At 38.7% G+C, this 21,713-nt stretch overlaps 1 protein-coding gene across 2 annotated transcripts; it reads right to left on the bottom strand.

The window, feature by feature from the left end:
* Positions 1 to 6,443: 6,443 nt before the first annotated feature.
* LOC119722020 lies at positions 6,444 to 16,536 on the bottom strand. Of its 2 annotated transcripts, none has more exons than XM_038191995.1 (5): positions 14,713 to 16,536; positions 13,653 to 13,721; positions 12,122 to 12,205; positions 10,965 to 11,048; positions 6,444 to 9,823 (listed from the first exon to the last, which is right to left on the bottom strand). In XM_038191995.1, the coding sequence occupies exons 1-5, from the start codon at positions 16,346 to 16,348 to the stop codon at positions 9,648 to 9,650; spliced, it is 2,049 nt and encodes a 682-aa protein (XP_038047923.1). In that variant the 5' UTR covers positions 16,349 to 16,536; the 3' UTR covers positions 6,444 to 9,647. The 2 variants fall into 2 exon arrangements, with proteins under 2 accessions (XP_038047923.1, XP_038047924.1); XM_038191996.1 differs by having other exon boundaries at positions 9,704 to 9,823; positions 10,965 to 11,032.
* Positions 16,537 to 21,713: the final 5,177 nt, after the last annotated feature.

The following is a 21,713-nucleotide window of genomic DNA, read 5'->3' as shown; positions in this document are numbered from 1 at the left end:
AACAAACAAAAATTGTTGGTCTCACCATCACATTTTTAATTTTTCTTAAAGTATATTGATCTTAAGAATTCATTAACATCATTATATTCATTTTGTATTTTATTTATACAGTGAAATCTCGATAAAGTCAACTCTGATAACTCAAAAAACTGTTCAGTCCAAACAAAGAATCCATTGCCTTCAGTAGTATAACAATGATATACAACCCTACTATACTCCAAACTCTGCTTAAGTCAAATTTTGAACCTGTTTCCTTGAGGTATGACTTATCGAGATTTCACTGTATTGGTAATTTGTGTCAAAAAAGTTACGGGTTTTTTACATTCTTTAAAATAAAATGTGTTTGTTTTACTCTAGAAATAACTAATATTGGTGTTATAGTTTTAATATTCCTACTTCACCATCAGTCGTCCCCAATATAAATATCCTCCACGCCATGAAGATTAGCCTTCATAGTTCTGTCTGAAAGATATCATCCTAGTTGGTCCTTCTTATAATGCCCTCTAAAAATATCCTCCTCGCCAAAATGGTTTGTCTGTTTATTAACTCCTTCTTAAAAAATATCCTCCTAGCCAGTATGGTTAGTCTCCTCCATTATGATTTATTAAATTGAAGTTAAAACCTTGGTATAGAAGCACAAGAAAGACATCTACCTGATGACATCGATCTTTGCTCTCCAATTATCTTAGTGACATCCCTTATCGACTTCCGTTTTCTCCTCTCTGGAAGACCATCTTTAAGTAACAATGAATTAATACAGTTTAATTGTTCATTGAATAAACCTCAACTTTCCATCTACAAATTTTTTCCTCATGAAGATCCTTGACATTCTCCATGAATCACCTCCAAAAAATCATCCAAGCCAATATGGTTCTCCTCCATAATTCCCTTCTAAAAAATATCATCCAAGCCAAGATGGTTAGTCCCCTCCATAATTCCCTTCTAAAAAAAATATCTTCTTAGCCAAGATGGTTAGTCTCCTACATTATTCCCTTCTAAAAATATCATCGAAGCCAAGATGATTAGTCCTTTCCATAATTCCCTACTAAAATAATATCATCCAAGCCAAGATGGTTAGTCCCTCCATAATTCCCTTCTAAAAAATATCCTCCTAGCCAAGATGGTTCTCCTCCATAATTCCCTTTTAGAAAATATCATCCCAGCCAAGATGGTTAGTCCCCTCCATAATTCCCTTCTAAAAATATCCTCTTGGCCAAGATCGTTAGTCTCCTCCTTAATTCCCTTCTAAAAAATATCCTCGAAGCCAAGATGGTTAGTCTCCTAAATATTTCCCTTCTAAAAGAATCCTCAAAGCCAAGATGGTTAGTCTCCTCCATAATTCCCTTCTAAAAAATATCATCCTAGCCAAGATGGTTAGTCTCCTCCATAATTCCTTCTACAAAATACCCTCCTAGCTAAGATGTTGATTCTCATCCATAATTCCCTTTTAAATGATATCCTCCTCGCCAAGATGGTTAGTTTTCTCCACTATTCTCCCCGATATTTCCCTCTTAAATAATCAATACAAAAAATAATGATAAATTATTAATACCTTGATATACAAATACTTTTGCAACGAACTGTCGCGTCAAGGTCACGACTTTTCTCAAACCGGCCATCTCACCTCCGATGATGATATACAGGGCGAGTCAAGAAAGCGGAACCCAAACCCCCAAAAATGTATTTCATATTTAAAAATATATGTAGCACAAAAAAGAATGACTGGAAAGCTAATTTCATAAACTACTTTCAGATGAAAAAATTATGAAATAGCTCAATCTGTTATATCACCATTTAAACGCAATGACCCTAAAACCACTTTCGCCCAACAAATTACAATTTCGAGAGTCGTCGTCACAATTGTCTTCCAACATCACCAGCGATAAACCAGTTTAAAAGTTAAAAATATTAAACAAAGTCCTTTTGAAGGCCCGTCTTTAAAAAAAAGATTTTATAAATCATTTTGTTTGCCAAAGCAGGGTTGTATTGTGTACTACAGTTGTTGACAGCTGTTGAAACAAGTATTATGTGTCATTTTCTTTGTTGTTCCAAACAGTCGGAATACAAAATAAATTGCTTGCTTTTTTGGGGACGAAACAGGTTTTAGGGTCATTGCGTTTAAAAGGTGATATTATATTAAATGACTTGCTCCAACGCCTTCTGTATTAACTCGGCAATTGAGATTTTTCATCCATATAATGCATGTTGTTTCCAATCTGTGTTCGCCGCATTTATGCGGTACCCGCTGCTATGTACATCAGATTCGAACCAGCCAACCGATCTAGCTCGGTGGTCGAGTGGTAAGACATCTGCACTAGAAAGCGGGAGGTCGTGGGTTCGAGTCCCACCAGAGTGATATTTCCAACTTTCACTCGGGAGGTAACAGTGTTAAAATGTCGATGAAGGGCAAAGCCTGATTTGATTTAATCTGTGTTCAATGGGTAGCTTTGCCACAATGTTGAGATCTCAAGCATTAATTTAATTTTGTTGATTGCAACATTGGCTTGTTGAAATACTGAAATCAGTTGCATTCCGAGAGTTTTTCCCCCTCAATGAATGTTGTCATTTTTTCCAAGAAGGTTATTCCTAAGCCTATACGCTCTAAAAAAAAACCCAGATTGACTGTAATAACCAATATTGGTTCCTAAGTATTCCCAACATTCATTTTAGTCAAGCTGCACCATCTGTTTCACCTCTCGCTTTCCTTTTATGACTTTTTGTAGAAAACTTATTGATTTCACTTTCTAGGAATTGTTTGGTATTCATCATCCTTCGGCTGCGGAGTAGTCGACTTCAAGCTTCTTCCATTTATTGCGATCTTGGGCAAGTGTTGCGATTTGGTCTGGTCGCGGCATGCCATCACTTTCTCCAAGCAAGCGTTGAATACAAGTTAGGTATGATGTGAGTTGTCTTCCTGGTCTCCTTCTCCGCTGGGGTGGTGTATAAAGGGCATACACGTTTGCAGGCTCTTCGTTTGGCATGCGGAGTATGTGTTTTGTATTACATGTATAGGAAAGTATAAAAAGGAAATGAAAGTATAAATGGAAAGAGCGACTTTATCATGTTTTGTTTTAAACTCCTTTTTATATATAAATAGGGTACAAAAAGAAAACATCTCCTGGTATCCTTGCAAGTTCAGAAAAGCTAGAGAGAAAAATGACATGGGTCAAATTTAAAAAATAAAGTATTTTATTCTGCAATCCACCACAAGCACGCTATTTGATCATATTTTACTTCTGAGAAAATAAAAGTTGATCCACTATTCAGCTTCTGCTTTATTTGTTCGCAATTCATCACTGACATTCGTTATCTTAAAAAAACCAAAGTATATAAATCTGTTTCTTCAAAAGTTCAGTGTTAACTGTCACCGCCAGTGATGAAGTTGAAGGAAAAATGTGCAACAATTTGATACATGTACATTGAAAATGTGAAGTAACCACAAACAGCATTACTAAACTGAAAGTCCTGTCACTTAGCATAACGTGGCAATGTTACTCATTGTGACTTTTGTCCCTAATCAAAATGGTAAACTAAACTTGTACATGTTTTGTGCACATTAGAACAATTTAATTTCTAGAATAATTCCAGTGCAGACTAATAACCCAAACAACAGATTCTAATTACGACAAGACCTAAAATAAAATTAATCTTTTGAGCACCTACTTTACTTTATAGTTCTTTTAGTAAACATACTCGTCTATACAGTCTACAGTTTGCAATCTTTAACAGATTATGTCCTCTTCAGCTGACATTTCTGTTGTCTCTATAATTACTGCAAAAATTGATAATGCACCACAGTTTTATATTATATAAATATACAATGACATTATGAAAAGCAAATGGTGTGGACATGAAGCTTAAAAAAAATGGAGATTTATATTTGATACACTCATTAGACAGAAATGCAGTGAACATTTAGTACCGGAAGATCAAATAATGGGAGGTTTGCGTTAAGGAAGCATCATGTGTAAAGTGGATAAGAAAACCATTATGATGTGAAGAAGGAGCAATGTACCCTCGTGGCTTGTTCGAAAATGCTGGAAAAACCAAGAAAAACAAAAATGTTCAAGTAGTCTGGCTCCCAGACTCCACTACAGATGAAGGATAAAAAATGCCGGAAATTGTAAGGTAAGGGAACCAGTCTAGCTTGCCTGCACCCGTTCATGAACATGCATGGAACAAATAGCAAACAAAATTTGGACTGAAAAAAATGGTAAATTAGGTTAGGTTTTTTCAACGGTGGTCGGCCGACCACCGAAGTTGGAAATGTATACAAAAGTACCATTTGAAAATGACTTCACACCAGATGCCCTAATTTTACAGTATGCTTTAGACTGTCATTTATTACCAACATCCTATTAAGGTATTTCGTAACAACTTGGTAGTTTTATATATGAATTTGCTACCCCCACTTTTGTTCACTTAATTTTACAGTTTAAATCTGGCGCGCAGAGTACCACACAGAGGTCCAGGGCTACATAATCGGATTAACGCTGGCCCTGTGTGGCTGTGCGTTCAACCCTAAAATGTGGCCCGGTACATTCCATTCATAAAATGGTTAAAACAAACCTATACATGACAATGTAGGATTTGTGCACATATCGATGTGAAGGTGTGCCTAGTAGTACAACTTCTTGTCCGATTTTGTCAAACTTGATATAAACATCTTATTTCATTTTTGCATTCTTCAAGAAATCTGACGTATACACTAACGTGTATATGCATATAGATATCCTCCCCACAAACAAAATGGTACAGCCCAATAAACAAGCGCACGTTCTTTCCATCACAAATTTCTATAACTGCCTTGAAGTGAACAGTATTCAGATCCAAAATTACATTATTTTAAAATGAAATTAACTCCTAAAAAGACCACAGTTTTAATGCCAGATAACTGATTTACAAATGGATAGTTTTTAAATGTCTTATCTAAAGTAGAATTGGAGAAAATGTGTTTTGAAAAACAGGTGATGAGCAAAGTCCAAGATCACGAAACACGTGGTAAGCAATGGTACATTGATGTAAGTCTCGAACGATGCCTTATCGATCGAATGTTGTCATTGGCCACTTTTTTTCTTTGTGAAAAGTACGGCGGTTTTTTTCAACCTAATCATAACAAGTTTAACATGTAAGGAAAGAGGAGGAGCTAAGCTATTCGATTCCGTTTACCCCCACACAATTTGATACTCTAGTCAGGAGTTACAGTCAAAAGAGTTGACGCGAGGGCGCTCAATCGGTGCGTTTACACAGGAAAATGATGAAAAGTTCACATTTTCCAAGCCGAAAGTACGTGGATTTTTTTCAAGATAAAAAAAATAACATATACCATGAGAAAGAGAAAGAGTTAAATTGTACAGAACCGTTTACCCCCATTGAAAAAGACCGCTTGGTTATCAAACTATGACTCGAAACATCGAAAAAGGGGGCATTTTTACCGGGATTCTCGCCCGGAAACTGGCCTGCACAGAGGTTTGAGCTTAAGTGAACACAACAAATTCAGTGAGTTCTCGATATGATGGCTCCACACATGATTTGTTTTCTCATGAACACGCATGCTGGAATTTGCATCCTTGTGGAGTAATTCCTTTGTTCTCGTGTACTTAAGTTTTCAAGCTTGAAGGTGTACCTGCAAATGCGCCTCTTTTAACCACAATTCATTTTCTGAGTTGAAATTCGGACTTAATAACCCTTACATAAAATACTTCAATTTGCGATTCGAAATTCCTAGTTTTTGAGCAAAATCCATTTATCTATTTCGTGATAACCTTTTGGAAATTCACGTATAGAAATTGCTCTGTGGAGACGTTTACAATCTTTTGTGCAAATGTCTCCACAGGGTACCGTGTACCAGATCAAACATATGTGTGAAGTTTAATGCGTTTATCAAACTCAGGCACGATCTTTACACACTGGATATCATCCCATACCTGAATCTACTACCTTATGGAGTCCTGCCCTGTGGAGACAAAGTTATCAGTGCCTGACTATCCTTATAAATCATCCTTGTGGAGACGAATTGTGTGTAGGTAATTTGCATAGTGCATGAAATTTAACCAATCACAGACTTTCTACTTTATTCAAGGATTGAATGTGTTACCCCATGGAGACCCTTGTTGTAATGATTCACTTTTGCTTCCAATTTTTTTTCGGATTAAATATGAGAAAAGTGCATGAAATTTAGCCAATCACAGACTTTCTACTTTATTCAAGGATTGAATGTGTTGTTACCCTATGGAGACCCATTTGCTTCATTTTTTTCCGGAATTAATATGCAGGCATGCAACTGGGAAATCACAAACAAAAGAGGAAATTCACATTTTTCCCAGACTTTGTACAGTGTTTTTCTATTTTCAATGGCACACATGGGAAGTAAAAAAAGACGAAATCAGCTGATCTGAGGAAAAGTTGCATGCCTGAATATGAGAAAACAATCAGACACAATGTTTGGGGCTTATATCAGTATCACTATTCAAACTGAATATTTATTTTCAAATGACAGCAAGAGCAGTTGTGACCTGTCCCGATTTCAAATCCTTACAAATCCTAAAAAAAAAAAAAAACATTTTCGTTTGCGATAATCACATAATATTGGGTCCAGTCTCCAAAGATCACATCTTCTGTGCAATAACAATACAACTTGCCTCATTACTTAAAATCCGGCTCCTGAAATATAATGCCGTATACATGTTATATTTAGGACCCCCCCCCCAAAAAAAAAACAAGGAAATAATGTTGCAGCCTGACGCCAATTTTTCTTCATATATCATCTCAATGAAGGTCAGTTATTGCAAAAAAATGATGATAAGACATGAATCCGGGACTTTCCAATTTTTTTAAGGAAATATTTGGACAGTTTTCTTGATTATAGACTTTGTACACAACTGCTGAAGTGCAGGTTGCAACATTTTTTCCAAAAACAACATCGGCTTATGTTACCTATGTACCCTTTTTTGAAGACCCGGACATTATTTTTGTCAGGAAAATTGTTTTATCCCCCTCCAAAATAAAACCAAAAAAACCCATCAAAACCCATACATAACTACCTTTTACCCTTGACTACATGCAGACACCTACACAAATGTACATAAAGATCCCCCCAAAATATGTCATTTTGAAGCAGAATTTTCCAGGGGCCTTAACTCACGTACTAGAGAAAAGACTGTGTCTTGAGGTAAAATGCTGCAAATAACACTTTGCCGCCCTTCAACTTACAGAAAAGTACATACAAGTCTGTAAAATCGACCATTCAACAGACAAAAATCACTTCCACTTTTTGGAATTGTTGAAATTTGCTGTGAATATATATTATAATGTGACTGACTTTATGTACCGGTATGTGATTTGTTTTCAAATAGATTCTCCCTGGATAAAATATTTTTAATCGAAACCCCAGAGTTTTTTTGTCAAAAATGTTCTCAAACATCAACTATTACAATAACCACTTTAACAATCGAAAAACCCAATAACTTTTATTAAATTTAAACATGAACACTCAAATAGTCCTGGTACTTTACTGGATGACAATAAAACTTTGATTCGCATTTCACAATCACATTTTACACCAGCAACTAATGACTGTACTCTACCGGTACGCTCAAATAGTCCTGATATGGCGATAAACCTTTGATTTGCATTTCACAATTACATTGACAGTTGAGAGATGTATTTCCACCAGTCACCAAAGGCAGTACTCTACCTTTAATGCATTTGTCGAGAGTGGTGACTAACAATGAGTTGGGGTCAAGTGATTTTCATAAACAAGCATTATTCGAAAACATACAATTAGTAAGAAAATTCCTTTGATAAAAAACACACATATATCAACTGAAGCTCCATAACTTTGCTGCCCTACCACTTGAGGACAAAATCAACGGAGAAAAATATACTCCAACCTATCCGTTTGAAATTATTAGAATTTACTGTGAATATAATGTGACTGAATTCATAGAAGTTATTGTTTGTCTTATTTTCCCCCTGAAAACAGGCTCTCCATACAAAGAATGTTTTGATGAAAAATCCATTTATTACAATACATTTGTTTGATTTGCAAACCACCCAAGTTTTTTTTGTCAAAAGCGTTCTCAAACATCAACTATTACAATAACCACTCTAACAATCGACAAAGCCCAATAACTGTTATTAAATTTTTAGCATGAGCACTCGAATAGTCCTGATACTTTCCTTGATGGCGATAAACCTTTGATTTGCATATTTCACAATTACATTGAAAGTTGAGAGTTGTATTTCCACCAGTCACCAATGGCAGTACTCTACCTTTAATGCATTTGTCGAGAGTGGTGACTAACAATGAGTTGGGGTCAAGTGATTTTCATAAACAAGCATTATTCGAAAACATACAATTAGTAAGAAAATTCCTTTGAAAAAAAAAACATGATATATCAACTGAAGCTTCATAACTTTGCCGCCCTACAACTTGAGGACAAAATCAACATAAGAAAAAATTACTCCAACCTTTCAGCTTGAAATTATTAGAATTTAATGTGAATATAATGTGACTGAAAGTGAATGTTTGTCTTTTTTATGAAAATAGGCTCTCCCTTGATAGAATGTTTTGGTTAAAAATCCATTAATTACAATACATTGGTTTGATTTGCAAATCCCCCAAGTTTTTCATCAAAAACATTCTCAAACATCAACTTTAACATTAATTACTTTCAACTCCAACAATCGATTATTACTTTCAACTCCAACGATCGATAATACCCAATCACTGTTGTTTAATTGAAACACAAATACTTTAAAGATTATGCAGGAAAATGTGGTGCATGTACATGTATTTCATGGGTTATTAAGAAGAGGCTCTCAGGTCAAATTCAATATTTTTTTCCTACACACACTTTCTAATAGCCAGAGTCCTTATGAAAGTTGAAAACAGATCACAAGTCTCTTGCCTAATATTTAAATGGTAAAAAATATCATTTTATTTTGATACCCTTCCATTAAAAATTGAAAAAAAAATTTGTCATATTAACAACTATATACCGGTAGGTCTGTACATTTTTTGAAAGGGAATTCTCAGTTCATGTCTGCGTGTGCATGACTATCAATCAAAGTGAGGTAGATTTAAGATTCTTTAATAAAATCTTGACTTAAATAGTCCGTGAAATCTGTTGATTTTTTTTTCCACATGCCTTTACATTTTGAACACAACTTATTTGAAAACTATTTTAAACATCAAGGCAATACTCAGCGGCGATAAAGTTCAGGTTCCAAGCCTTAAAATGGTATAAAAATAATAGTGGTACTTTTTCCGCACCGATGCTAGAGCCTCGTCAAAAAAGCTGCAGGCTTTCTGGGACACACGCTGTATTAAATATACAGGCCTACTTTTTGTTTGTACAAGTGTCGTCACGCTCAGGTTTCATACAAAAGGAGCATCAACTAAAAAGACTTTTGACAACATTTTAATGGAGGTTTTCCCACTGCCATGATTACTCCCTTGAGGATTCTTTGACTATTGGAAAAAAAAGTGCAGAAAAAAAATAAAAAGACTTTAGAGCCCCTCTTCAAGCTACATGTACGTTACTGTTTCGTGTGGTACTTAACACACAGTACCAATACAAAGCACTGTAGTACTTTGTACTGCAGTAGCCTTTATCTTGTGCTTTTTCTCCTGACCGCGTTTATTATATTATAGACCTTATACTTACGCACTGCCAGGTTCTTTTGTCCAATATGGGAACTGAAGCTGTGATACAAGCTTGACATTCCTTCTTCCCTGGTACCTTTTCTTTCAAGATGAGTTCTCTCATTTGTGCCCAGATGCAGGATGTCTCTTGTTTGGACCAAGGAAATTTGTCTCCTAAATAGAAATATTTGTAAATAAACATAAATATTTTTATAAACAAATTATTCCACATGATAAATGTACAATGTACATGTACGCAGTCAATTTTAGCAACCATCCTATATTACAAATGTAGAAGTCTTTTTCAAATGCAATCATGATAATAAAAAGAAAGATGTTATAAATTACACCATCAGTGCATAAATTAAATATTTACATTACACGTATTGCCCATGGCAACACTATTGTCTGGGCTAAATTATATAATGTCACCTTTTTTAGAAAGGTGGGAGAAAGGCTCAGTTTCAGACGTGGAAATGGTGCATTTCCCATAATAAATCCTATTTAAATAAAAACTACAATCACTACAGTTATATGTAAATACAACTTCTCAAATCAAACTCAACTCTTACAGAGTTATGTCAATGACAGCACTTTATAATCACTCAGAAGTGTTAAATCAAAATTGATTGGGTTAAATTCAACATGTTAACATGATTAATTAAAACATATACGGGGTGTGTATAAAAATAGGAAACCCAAAAGTAAATGAATATGTACAAAATCAAATAACTTTTTCCTCATAAATTATAGACAAGTGTCTGTGACCATGGATGACTGGCTGGTTTGTTATGCAACGGCTGAAATGGCAGTGGGCGAAATGGGACAACATTCAAAGCTTTGTGTGGAAAGTAGAGGTGGAAGTGACATTAAAGACATTGGTTCAAAAGGAGTTAACTTCAACAATGAGAGTGGTTTAATCACAGTGTCAACATTGAATAATTTGTTGTCAAGAAAATGTTGTCTTCTTTCGTTAAAAAAAGCCGGTTCACATGCCCTGAATACCAATTGCCAGTTTGCAACAACTTGGCCCAGTGCAGGTTTTGACCCTTGACAGAATAACAGTGACTGCTCAGTCATCCATGGTCACAGACACACAATCAGGGTATCACTGGAAAGAGGAGACATGGATCTTTCATTTGGTCTATAATTTATTTGGAAATGTTCATTAGATATTATATAAATTACAATTGGGTTTCCTTTTTTTTGTGGAACCGCCCTGTATGCAGGTCGTTTTAAATTTTTAAAGAGTTTTCACAGATCAATCTTTTTTTATCAGAAACATGTGTTTTGCAAACAATATCATGGAACCCACCCTTTCCTGATACACGAAGAGGTCTTGATCCTTCAGCTAACTCGGATGGCATCTCACGTGAGCTGGATCTGGTTTCAGTTTCGACTAAAGAATACACAAAAAAAATATGTTTCTAAACAAATGTTAAGGATGCAGGCCCTGTTCCTTGCCTGTGTGTTACACATTATATTGTTTAATGTAATACAGCTACATCTTGCAGTGGTTGGGATGTAGACAGACTGACCATTCAACCCAAGACCACAAGAATGCAGGACTGAGTTTCCCCAGCTAAGGTGGATCACACATTCTGGATGCATGGTTCCTCTTCTTGAAATTTTTTTGGATAGCCAATCACAAGGCCCAAGACGGGCCACTCAAGGTGACGACTAAAAAGGAAGAATGGGAATAATCAAAGAGGAAATGAAAAAAGTAGAAAGACGACTATTGATGTTGCATTTTAATTGAGACAGATCGTAAGTGGATTGAAAGCAGGATGCAAGAAGTGAGGGGAAAAACTGGATGAGTATCTCCTAGTATTCGCTTTGGGGAAAACAGTGTAAGGATGAGAATGGGCAGATAAACATGTGGAGCAGCAAAATGTATGTTTAGGTGGAACAACCAGTGGAAGTCCACTGGAGCACCTGCCAAATTAACATATGTAAAAGAGGCTCAAAGAAGCTACAGAACGACTGAGAGGTTCCAGGGAAGAAGCTAGGTCACGTCCTACTAGATTTGCAATACGTCTTTAAATTTTTTTCAAGCAGGGACAAATGACAAGCTGGAGCACCAGCCCAAATATGACAACAGTATTCCATGACAGCACACATTGTGGACTTATACAAGTAGAGCATAACTGCTGGAGGAAGATATTGCCGGGCACGACATAAGCAGCCTACTATCAATGGGCCTGATATCATGTACATGTATCAAGAAAGTAGTAAGTTAAACTGAAATGTTTATAGTTGCTTTAGTAACAATTCAATTTAATTTCACTTAGGCATGGGCGTTGCACAGGGGGGCAAGGAGGGGGGGCGCTTGCCCCCCCCCCCCTGGAAAAGCAACCAAAAAAAAAATAGGAAGGAAGAAAAAAAAAGAGGAAAAAAGAAAAGAAAAAGAGGCGCGAAGTCATAGTGGTGTAAATTTAATGAGTTGGGGGGGGGGGGCAAATATCAACCTACCTCTTCTTGGAGTACACCTAGGTGCACATGAAGGGCTTGGTTCTCTGGCTGATGATGACTTGTTGAAACAGGTTTGAAGTGAGACTAGAAAAAAAAGAAGAAGACTTTTATTGAAAATTAAATTTCAACAAAATGATTTTGCATGGAATTTATAAACATTCATTGAACAGTTATCCGTAGAATTTTCCACAAAGAAAACAGGAAGGTAACAGGTAATTTTTATGTCATCTTTCAAAGCTCCAGTCAGTAGCCGTGTCACTCGTAGCTGCTCTATTTTCTTGTCTACACAATTGATAGCAACGCGAGGCCAGCGAATGATGGCCGTAAAAAGGGCTTCAGAAAATTCGCAATTTTCTTGGCAAACCACAACCGATCCAAACAAACAAAGTTGTTTTGGGTAGTTAAAGACCTACTACATACATTCATCAAGGTATTTTTTTCTATAAAGAAAGATTTCCATGCATTTTGACGATATTATTTCACGGACAAATCGACTAAAAATTAGGTCATGCAATTTCCGGTGTTTTTTTTAGAACGACGAAAGTCTCCCAAAGTAATCAAAGGAAAGAGTGAACCTTCATCTACAAGTAATCTCGTGAACGTGATGTCGTTAGTATTTAAAGAATTCTATGTACACCTAATGTTTCCAACAACTTTCATTTTTCACAACGCGAAAAGATCGTCACCATTGTAAAGCATAGAGTGAGGAACCCAAACACGGTGTGACCTTGTGACCCCATACGCATCGCCTGCACACTGATTAGTCGAGCTTGAGATGGCCTGCTTAATATTCATAAGTCATTCATTGCACGTTCGCACGTGCTGTTCAGGCTGTTGGCCTACTTACGTTCATTTACATGCGTACATGTGATTGTGAATCATGAAATCTCGCAAAAGTCTTCATTTTTTAACAGGCAATTTGGACCAAACATTAGAAGACTTCTGCACGTGTTTCACATGAAAATGAAGCGTATACTTGCCTTTATGTACTAAGCCTTGACATTTGTTTTGGCCTTTTTTAAGAATCGAATGTACACCTAAAAATTAACGGCCCTCGATTTTGTTGATAAAAAATATGATTTTGTTTGACAGGCCATAACAACACTTTATATTTGTCAAAAGCAGTTATTTTTGTTATCAAAATAAAACACACGATTTCCACTTTTTGACTTATTTAGCCATCTTGGCCAAACAGTGCATGTATTGAGGCACTTTTTGTGTTTTTCTGTAATCTCGAATACATCTCGTAAAATCTTGCGTACGCTTTTGGGCCATGCGTGCTTGACCTCGGGACGAGAAACTGACGTCAAACAGGGCTGTGTGCGTGACACGGCTACTGACTGGCTCTCTCAATTCATTATGTAATTTCAATTCCAATTATAATGGTAATGAATCAAGGCAGGCAATGCACCCTTGTTTCAATTTATTTGATGTCTTTAGCCAACATGAGTTAGTTATATCCCATAATGTAGCTGCATGAGCTGCACAGGAATAGTAAAGTTAATGTTTGTAAAAAATTTGTTAAATCTACCCTGGTTCATTTCCTGTTCATCTTCATCTCCATCGTCATCAATTTCATCAGTTGCTTCCATCTCAATATCTGCATATAATTTACAAAAACAATATCCAATGAAGAAGTGGGTAGCCAGTAAGAAAACAAACTAGAAGCCCAATATAACAACAAATACCCCACACACAACAAATACCCCAAACACACCAAAGAAAGGACAGACAAACAAACAACCAAACAGACAGACAGACAGACAATATAGACGATTATGACAATTTTGAAAATTTTGATGAGAAAACTTGTTTTTCTGGTAGTGCTACACATCTATTGTGCCAATATTCTCATTATTAAGTAAATGTAAACAGACCAAATGTGAAAAGGCTTAGTCTTGCTGCAGAATAAAGACCTCTAGGTTGTGATCATATTGGCAAGAAAAGTGTGCCTTCTGCTCTGTACTCTACTGTCATGGCATGCAACACCCCATCTGTCTGAATCTTGCAACTATGACCACAACCTAACTTTTAATCCTATATTGAATTAATTGTTCTTTCTTATAACCACAAATGCCGTTTAATAAGGAGACACTTAATGGTCATAACTAGCACCTTAGGGAGACAAAATGGAATATGCTGACATTTCAATGTCACCCTTATGTCTCAGCTCCTATTTAGAGGCAGATTTTTAATGCCGTAAATAGGCTACATTGATTTCAGATTTGTATTCAAGGCACTGCAAGTGGATCACAAGTCCCTACAAGTCCATCACAAGTCTTTTAGTCTTATCACTAGCTTTTCAAATGAACCGCTTCAAAAGCATTCATTTGTCATTGTTCATCAATAGTTTCTTGTGAATGGCATTTATGGAAAGACTTGTGAGTGGATTTGTGAAACGTCTTGCAGGGAACTTGAATACAACTCTGACTCCTGGTCCCAAAAAATAATACCATAAACATATTGGGGTTGGATGGTGTAAAATTGGGGTTAAGGGTCAGAAAAGGTGGAATCTGATGTAAAGGTCCATAGGAAAGTCTCCCTTAAGTAAGGTACCACTACAGTATTGGTAAGTATGTGTATTTATTTACCTTCAACTTGTATGTCATCCAGAGACTTGCCTGCCCATTGGCCCACATCACCAGCATCAATGGCCATCAATAACTTGGAGACCTTGCACAGTTCAATTGTTGAGTCCTGCACCCTGTAGAAGTCTTTATGTATGTTGACGCTATGGCCAAGATGGCTAGCAACCCATTCTAATTGGTGTGGCTGTAGGCTTAGAATCTGTGCAACTGTTGCAGTGTATTTCTGCATTTTAGTTGTGCGGATGTCTTGTGGTGAGTCAAGAGACACTTCTGAGATAATTTCTTTGAGAACATGACCAGCCTGCATGTGTGTGGATGGTGTGTTTCTCGCAAACATATACTGGTTGGATGGAGGAATGAAAAGATGCCTCAACTTGGAAATTGCATTTAGTGATTTACTGCAGTCTGGAGGAACAATAACAGGGACTGTTCGCCCCCGTTTTCCAATCATCTTCAAGAGGTCGTGACTCTCAAGCAGCTTCTTTTCAAGAGATGTCATCTGGCATAACAGCTCTTCTACCCTTGAGTTGTTCCATCCTGGTCGATTAATGTATGTGTCAGTGGTGATCTGTGAGAGCTCCAATGGCCGTCGTTTGTTGAACAACAAGAGACGTACAAGTGTGACTTTCTGCATCCGCTTTAAAAAGCTGTAGTTGGCAGTAGAAGAAGTTGTGAACATTTCATTGCATTTCTTAACCTCACTGGTAACATACTTGGACAGTTTCTGAAGGTCACTGGTTTTAGGTAAACTCACAGGTTTCTTGCTTTTGCGAGTGTTAAGGGTATTGCAAGCTGAGGCAGAAACTTTAAGACCCCATTCTGATCTATGTAGCTGCAGAAACTTATTAGCTTCCTCTTCAGATGTGATGTCATGGGATCGTATGGCCCTTCCTCTTTTAATCCGAGCAAGCCAGGCCAAATCATATCCTGCTTTGAGGGCAAACGATGGACGCTGTAGCTCATGATCACCACCTTCCCCCTCATCCTGTCCTGCCAAATCCTCAACAGCTTGAATTACAGCATCAAACTTAGATGGCTTTAAGAAGTCACCCATAGTTACTCCGCCATCATTTACAAGTTTTTCACAAAACAAACACGCATTGAATTTGTTGTAAGCTCGGATCAAACCACCCTCTACCTCCTTCTGTTTGTAATACTCGATGTGGATTTCATCAAATGAGGAGTCACTTCCATCAGAAGATGAATCAGAAGACGGTTGCACTTTGCCATTAGCTTCTAGCTCTGCTTTACCTCTGCAAGGCCGTGGTTGGAATTGTGAGCTATTATCTGTTAGCTGGTCAAATACAATTGATTCCTCATCAGATTCAGATTCATCTGACTCCGAACCATGATAGTCTGAACTATTCTCTGAAGTGTCTGATGAGTCCTCTTCAGTTGCACTTTCTGAATTGTCAGTCGTCATCTGCACAGTTTTGCCATGAGCTTGTATGACTTTATTTTGGAAGGGCAGTTTTACAGGCTCCTGCAACAAATGACGATCATCAATGATAGAATGAAAACTTTCCATATCTATGTGACATTCGGTTTTCTGATTGCCATACACATATCCTCCACAAATATCTTCCAGGATATCAAAAGCTGAAGGATCAGGACGACATGGCACGTCTGTTGACAACATGTGAATAGGAATGCTTGCTATATTTGGTTACATCAGTGGCACAAGACACCTCAGACAGACTGCTTGGACGAGTGCTTAAGAGCATTGTGCTATTGGTGGCATCATCAGTAGACCCGGAGTCGACAGTAGGAAGCACCTCAGACAGACTGCTTGGACGAATGCTTGTGAGCATTGTGCTATTGGTGACATTATCAGTGGACCTAGAGTCGACAGTAGGAAGCACCTCAGACAGACTGCTTGGACGAATGCTTGCCAGCATTGTGCTATTGGTGACATCATCAGTAGACCCAGAGTCGACAGTAGGAAGCACCTCAGACAGACTGCTTGGACAAATGCTTGCAAGCATTGTGTTATTGGTGACATTATCAGTGGACCTAGAGTCGACAGTAGGAAGCACCTCAGACAGACTTCTTGGACGAATGCTTGCCAGCATTGTGCTATTGGTGACAGTAGGAAGCACCTCAGACAGACTGCTTGGACGAGTGCTTGCTAGCATTGCGCTATTGGTGGCATCATCAGTTGACTCAGAGTCCACAGTAGGAAGCACTTCAGACAGACTGCTTGGACGAATACTTAAGAGCATTGTGCTATCGGTGACATCATCAGTAGACCCAGAGTCGACAGTAGGAAGCACCGCAGACAGACTGCTTGGACGAGTGCTCGTGAGCATTGTGCTATCGGTGGCATCATTAGTGGACCCAGAGTCGACAGTAGGAAGCACCTCAGACAGACTGCTTGGACAAATGCTTGAGACCATTGTGCTATTGTTGACATCATCAGTAGACCCAGAGTTGACAGTAGGAAGCACCTCAGACAGACTGCTTGGACGAGTGCTTGTGAGCATTGTGCTATCGGTGGCATCATTAGTGGACCCAGAGTCGACGGTAGGAAGCACCTCAGACAGACTGCTTGGACAAATGCTTGAGAGCATTGTGCTATTGGTGACATCACCAGTAGACCCAGAGTCGACAGTAGAAAGCACCTCAGACAGACTGCTTGGACGAATGCTTGTAAGCATTGTCCTATTGGTGGCAATATCAGTGGACCCAGAGTCGACAGTAGGACGCACCTCAGACAGACTGCTTGGACTAAGGCTTGTGAGCATTGTGCTATTGGTGACATCACCAGTAGACCCAGAGTCGACAGTAGGAAGCACCTCAGACAGACTGCTTGGACGAATGCTTGAGAGCATTGTGCTATTGGTGACATCACCAGTAGACCAAGAGTCGACAGTAGAAAGCACCAAAGACAGACTGCTTGGAAGAATGCATGTGAGCATTGTGTTATTGGTGACATCATCGGTAGACCCAGAGTCGACAGTAGGAAGCACCTCAGACAGACTGCTTGGACAAATGCTTGCGAGCATTGTGCTATTGGTGACATTATCAGTGAACCCAGAGTTGACAGTAGGAAGCACCTCAGACAGACTGCTTGGACAATTGCTTGCGAGCATTGTGCTATTGGTGACATTATCAGTGGACCCAGAGTTGACAGAAGGAAGCACCTCAGACAGACTGCTTGGACTAAGGCTAGCGAGCATTGTGCTATTGGTGACATCATCAGTGGACCCAGAGTCGACAGAAGGAAGCACCTCAGACAGACTGCTTGGACTAATGCTTGCAAGCATTGTGCTATTGGTGGCATCATTAGTTGAATCAGGTTTGACAGTAGGAAGCACCTCAGACGGACTGCTTGGACGAGTGCTTGCCAGCATTGTGCTAGTGGTGACATTATCAGTGGACCCAGAGTCGACAGTAGGAAGCACCTCAGACAGACTGCTTGGACGAATGCTTAAGAGCATTGTGCTATTGGTGACATTATCAGTAGACCCAGAGTTGACAGTAGGAAGCACCTCAGACAGACTGCTTGGACGAATACTTAAGAGCATTGTGCTATCGGTGACATCATCAGTAGACCCAGAGTCGACAGTAGGAAGCACCTGAGACAGACTGCTTGGACGAGTGCTTGTGAGCATTGTGCTATTGGTGACATCATTAGTGGACCTGGAGTTGACAGTAGGAAGCACCTCAGACAGACTGCTTGGACAAATGCTTGAGAGCATTGTGCTATTGGTGACATCACCAGTAGACCCAGAGTCGACAGTAGGAAGCACCTCAGACAGACTGCTTCGATGAGTGATTGAGAGCATTGTGCTATTGGTGACCTTATCAGTGGACCCAGAGTCGACAGTAGGAAGCACCTCAGACAGACTGCTTGGACGAGTGCTTGTGAGCATTGTGCTATCGGTGGCATCATTAGTGGACCCAGAGTCGACAGTAGGAAGCACCTCAGACAGACTGCTTGGACAAATGCTTGCGAGCATTGTGCTATTGGTGACCTTACCAGTGGACCCAGAGTCGACAGTAGGAAGCACCTCAGACAGACTGCTTGGACTAAGACTGGTGAGCATTGTGCTATTGGTGACAGTAGGAAGCACCTCAGACAGACTGCTTGGACTAAGGCTTGTGAGCATTGTGCTATTGGTGACAAGACTGCTTGGAATGCTTGACACAGGACAATTATCTTCAGGATTGCAGTGAATATCTGGGTGTGTAGTTTGTGAAATGCATCTATTACTCTTCCTCCATGGCAAACAGATGTCACCATAGTCATAGGTAAGTTCTTGCCCAACGGAAATGTCCCTTAATGCAAAAAGAAACAAGTAAGGGATGCCACTGAAGACTCTTTTTTTCATGACACACAAGGGAATGACATGGTCATCATTCACTAGTCCTCCAAGCCTGGAATCATCATGGGTGGCATCAATACTGCAGGTCAACAAGACAAAAAAAAACAGTGCATAAGTTTGACTGCTCAATAAAAATACATCAGGCACATTTTCCGAATTAGAGCATGATAAGGGCATTCATCACAAATCATGGGTTACACATTTTCTGAATTTGATTATTTTCCAAACATGCATGGACTTACTCCATAGAGCATTCATCACCAATCATGGGTCACACAATTTTCTGAATTTGATTATTTACACATTTTCTGAATTTGATTATTTTCCAAACATGCATGGACTTACTCCATAGGGCATTCATCACCAATCATGGGTTACACATTTTCTGAATTTGATTATTTTCCAAACATGCATGGACTGACTCCATAGGGCATTCATCACCAATCATGGGTTACACATTTTCTGAATTTGATTATTTACACACTTTCTGAATTGGATTATTTTCCAAACATGCATGGACTTACTCCATAGGGCATTCATCACCAATCATGGGTTACACATTTTCTGAATTTGATTATTTCCCAAACATGCATAAACTGACTCCATAGGGCATTCATCACCAATCATGGGTTACACATTTTCTGAATTTGATTATTTTTCAAACATGCATGGACTGATTCCATAGGGCATTCATCACCAATCATGGGTGACACATTTTCTGAATTTGATTATTTCCTAAACATGCATGGACTGATTCCATAGGGCATTCATCACCAATCATGGGCTACACATTTTCTGAATTTGATTATTTTCCAAACATGCATGGACTGACTCCATAGGGCATTCATCACCAATTATTTTTTTAAACAGTTTTCTGAATTTGATTATTTTCCAAACATGCATGGACCTACTCCATAGGGCATTCATCACCAATCATGGGTTACACATTTTCTGAATTTGATTATTTACACATTTTCTGAATTTTATTATTTCTCAAACAAGAATGGACTGACTGTGATATGATATGATAGAATAATGACAAGACTAACGATGTATTAAGTGAAGTTCTGTAGCTCATGTTCCACGCTCCATGTACAGTAATCAAGTTACCCTGGGAGGTATAGATCAAAGGTTATATGAATATGCATGGTCCCATTACATCCCCCCTTTTGAGAACAAAATCTATGAATGAAAGTGAGGGTTAAATGAACTAGATTTTGTAGCAAATTTGGAAATACATATACAATGCATTGTCCTGTGTGTCGAAGGAATGAACTAATCGCCAAATTATCATCTAATTTGCTGAACCAAGTAGGAAACTTTTCTACTTGGTGTTGTAACACATCCTTTTCGCACAATTTTCTCTTATTTTCTAAATGACAAAAACAAAACTTAAAATTTGTCTGCATAAAAAATTGTTTCTTTGTTGAACAAAGTGAACTAAAATTGTCTTTACTTAGTTACTTTTTTCTTTTACGCTAGTACTTCTTTCTGTGCCTTGTAACGACAAAAAAAAATACATTAAAAGAATAAAACTTAAAAAAAAAATGAATTTGTTGTCTCTAAGCGTTACTTGAAACAGGCTTATGTTTCAATCAGTCTTTGTGGTTTCTTCACTACGCGGCCACTGCGTGTACGGTATGGTTCAGTAGGCACAGCAGGTAAGTTAGTGATAGAGTTGTTGTTGTCACTGTGTTGTTTCTGATCAGTAGACTTGCTCCCAGTCTTCCTCAGTATAGACTTGGGGGCATGTGGGTTGAGTGACGGGGTATGTACGCTAGCAACTGGTGGGTCTGCAAAGCGGAGTGTCTTTCTCATTGGTTCAGTATTGCGAATGTGCACTCTGTTACGGCGTAAGCTTTGTCCAGTTGGTGTCTGAACAATGAATGATCTGGGTTCTGGACAAGCATCTTTGACAACTGCGGGTGTCCATTTCCCAGTGTGATGATCTTGAACCGTCACGTGTTGTCCCGGTACCAGTGATGATAGTTTGCGCATACCATCACGGTCATGGTACTCCTTCTGTTTGTCTTGGCGCTGGGCCAACCTGGCATACACGTCATCTTTGTCGTGCCGGTTGTGTCGAATCTTCGACGGAAGATTGTCCTTGAGTTTGCGACCATTGAGTAGCTCTGCAGGTGAGGGAAGAGCACTGTCTATCGGAGTTGTGCGGAGGCATAGGAGTGCAAGGTAGGGGTCCATGTTGGACTGCTTTGCCTTTGTCAAGGTCAATTTCACAGTCTGTATCATCCGCTCGATGAAACCGTTACTCCTTGGATACCTTGGGCTTGATGTTACGTGATCAAATTCCCAGTCTTGGGAGAATTTGTGGTACTCACGGCTGTCGTACTGCGGCCCATTGTCACTTATGACTTTGGTGGGGATACCTTGCTCACTGAAGATTTGTTTTGTGAGAGTTATTACCGCTGCACTCGAACACCGACCACTCACGCGACGTACAAATGTAGCTTTGGAATAATAGTCCGCGATGATGAGGTAGTCAGCATTGTCAAAATGGAATAGATCCGTTCCGACGGTCTGCCAAGGCCGCTGGGGTATCTCATGAGGTAGTAGAGGCTCATAAGACTGCTTGCGCTGATGTGTTTGGCACACAACACATTTCCCAACCAACTGTTCAATGTCCTTGTTGATACCTGTCCAATACACGCACACTTT

Source organism: Patiria miniata, unplaced genomic scaffold, assembly GCF_015706575.1.
Source record: "Patiria miniata isolate m_02_andy unplaced genomic scaffold, ASM1570657v1 HiC_scaffold_14, whole genome shotgun sequence".
In the NCBI taxonomy this organism is placed as follows: Eukaryota; Metazoa; Echinodermata; class Asteroidea; order Valvatida; family Asterinidae; genus Patiria; species Patiria miniata.
This window is presented reverse-complemented; position numbering and strand designations above follow the sequence as displayed.

Bases quoted from the DNA above. Each gene is read 5' to 3' on its own strand.
- LOC119722020 (XM_038191995.1), bottom strand. From the start codon at position 16,348: ATGTTGTCAACAGACGTGCCATGTCGTCCTGATCCTTCAGCTTTTGAT. The intron at 12,206-13,652 runs GTAGATTTAACA...TTTTTTTTCTAG, and splicing joins TGAACAGGAAATGAACCAGG to TCTCACTTCAAACCTGTTTC. The intron at 11,049-12,121 runs GTAGGTTGATAT...TGTATTCTTTAG, and splicing joins TAGGTGTACTCCAAGAAGAG to TCGAAACTGAAACCAGATCC.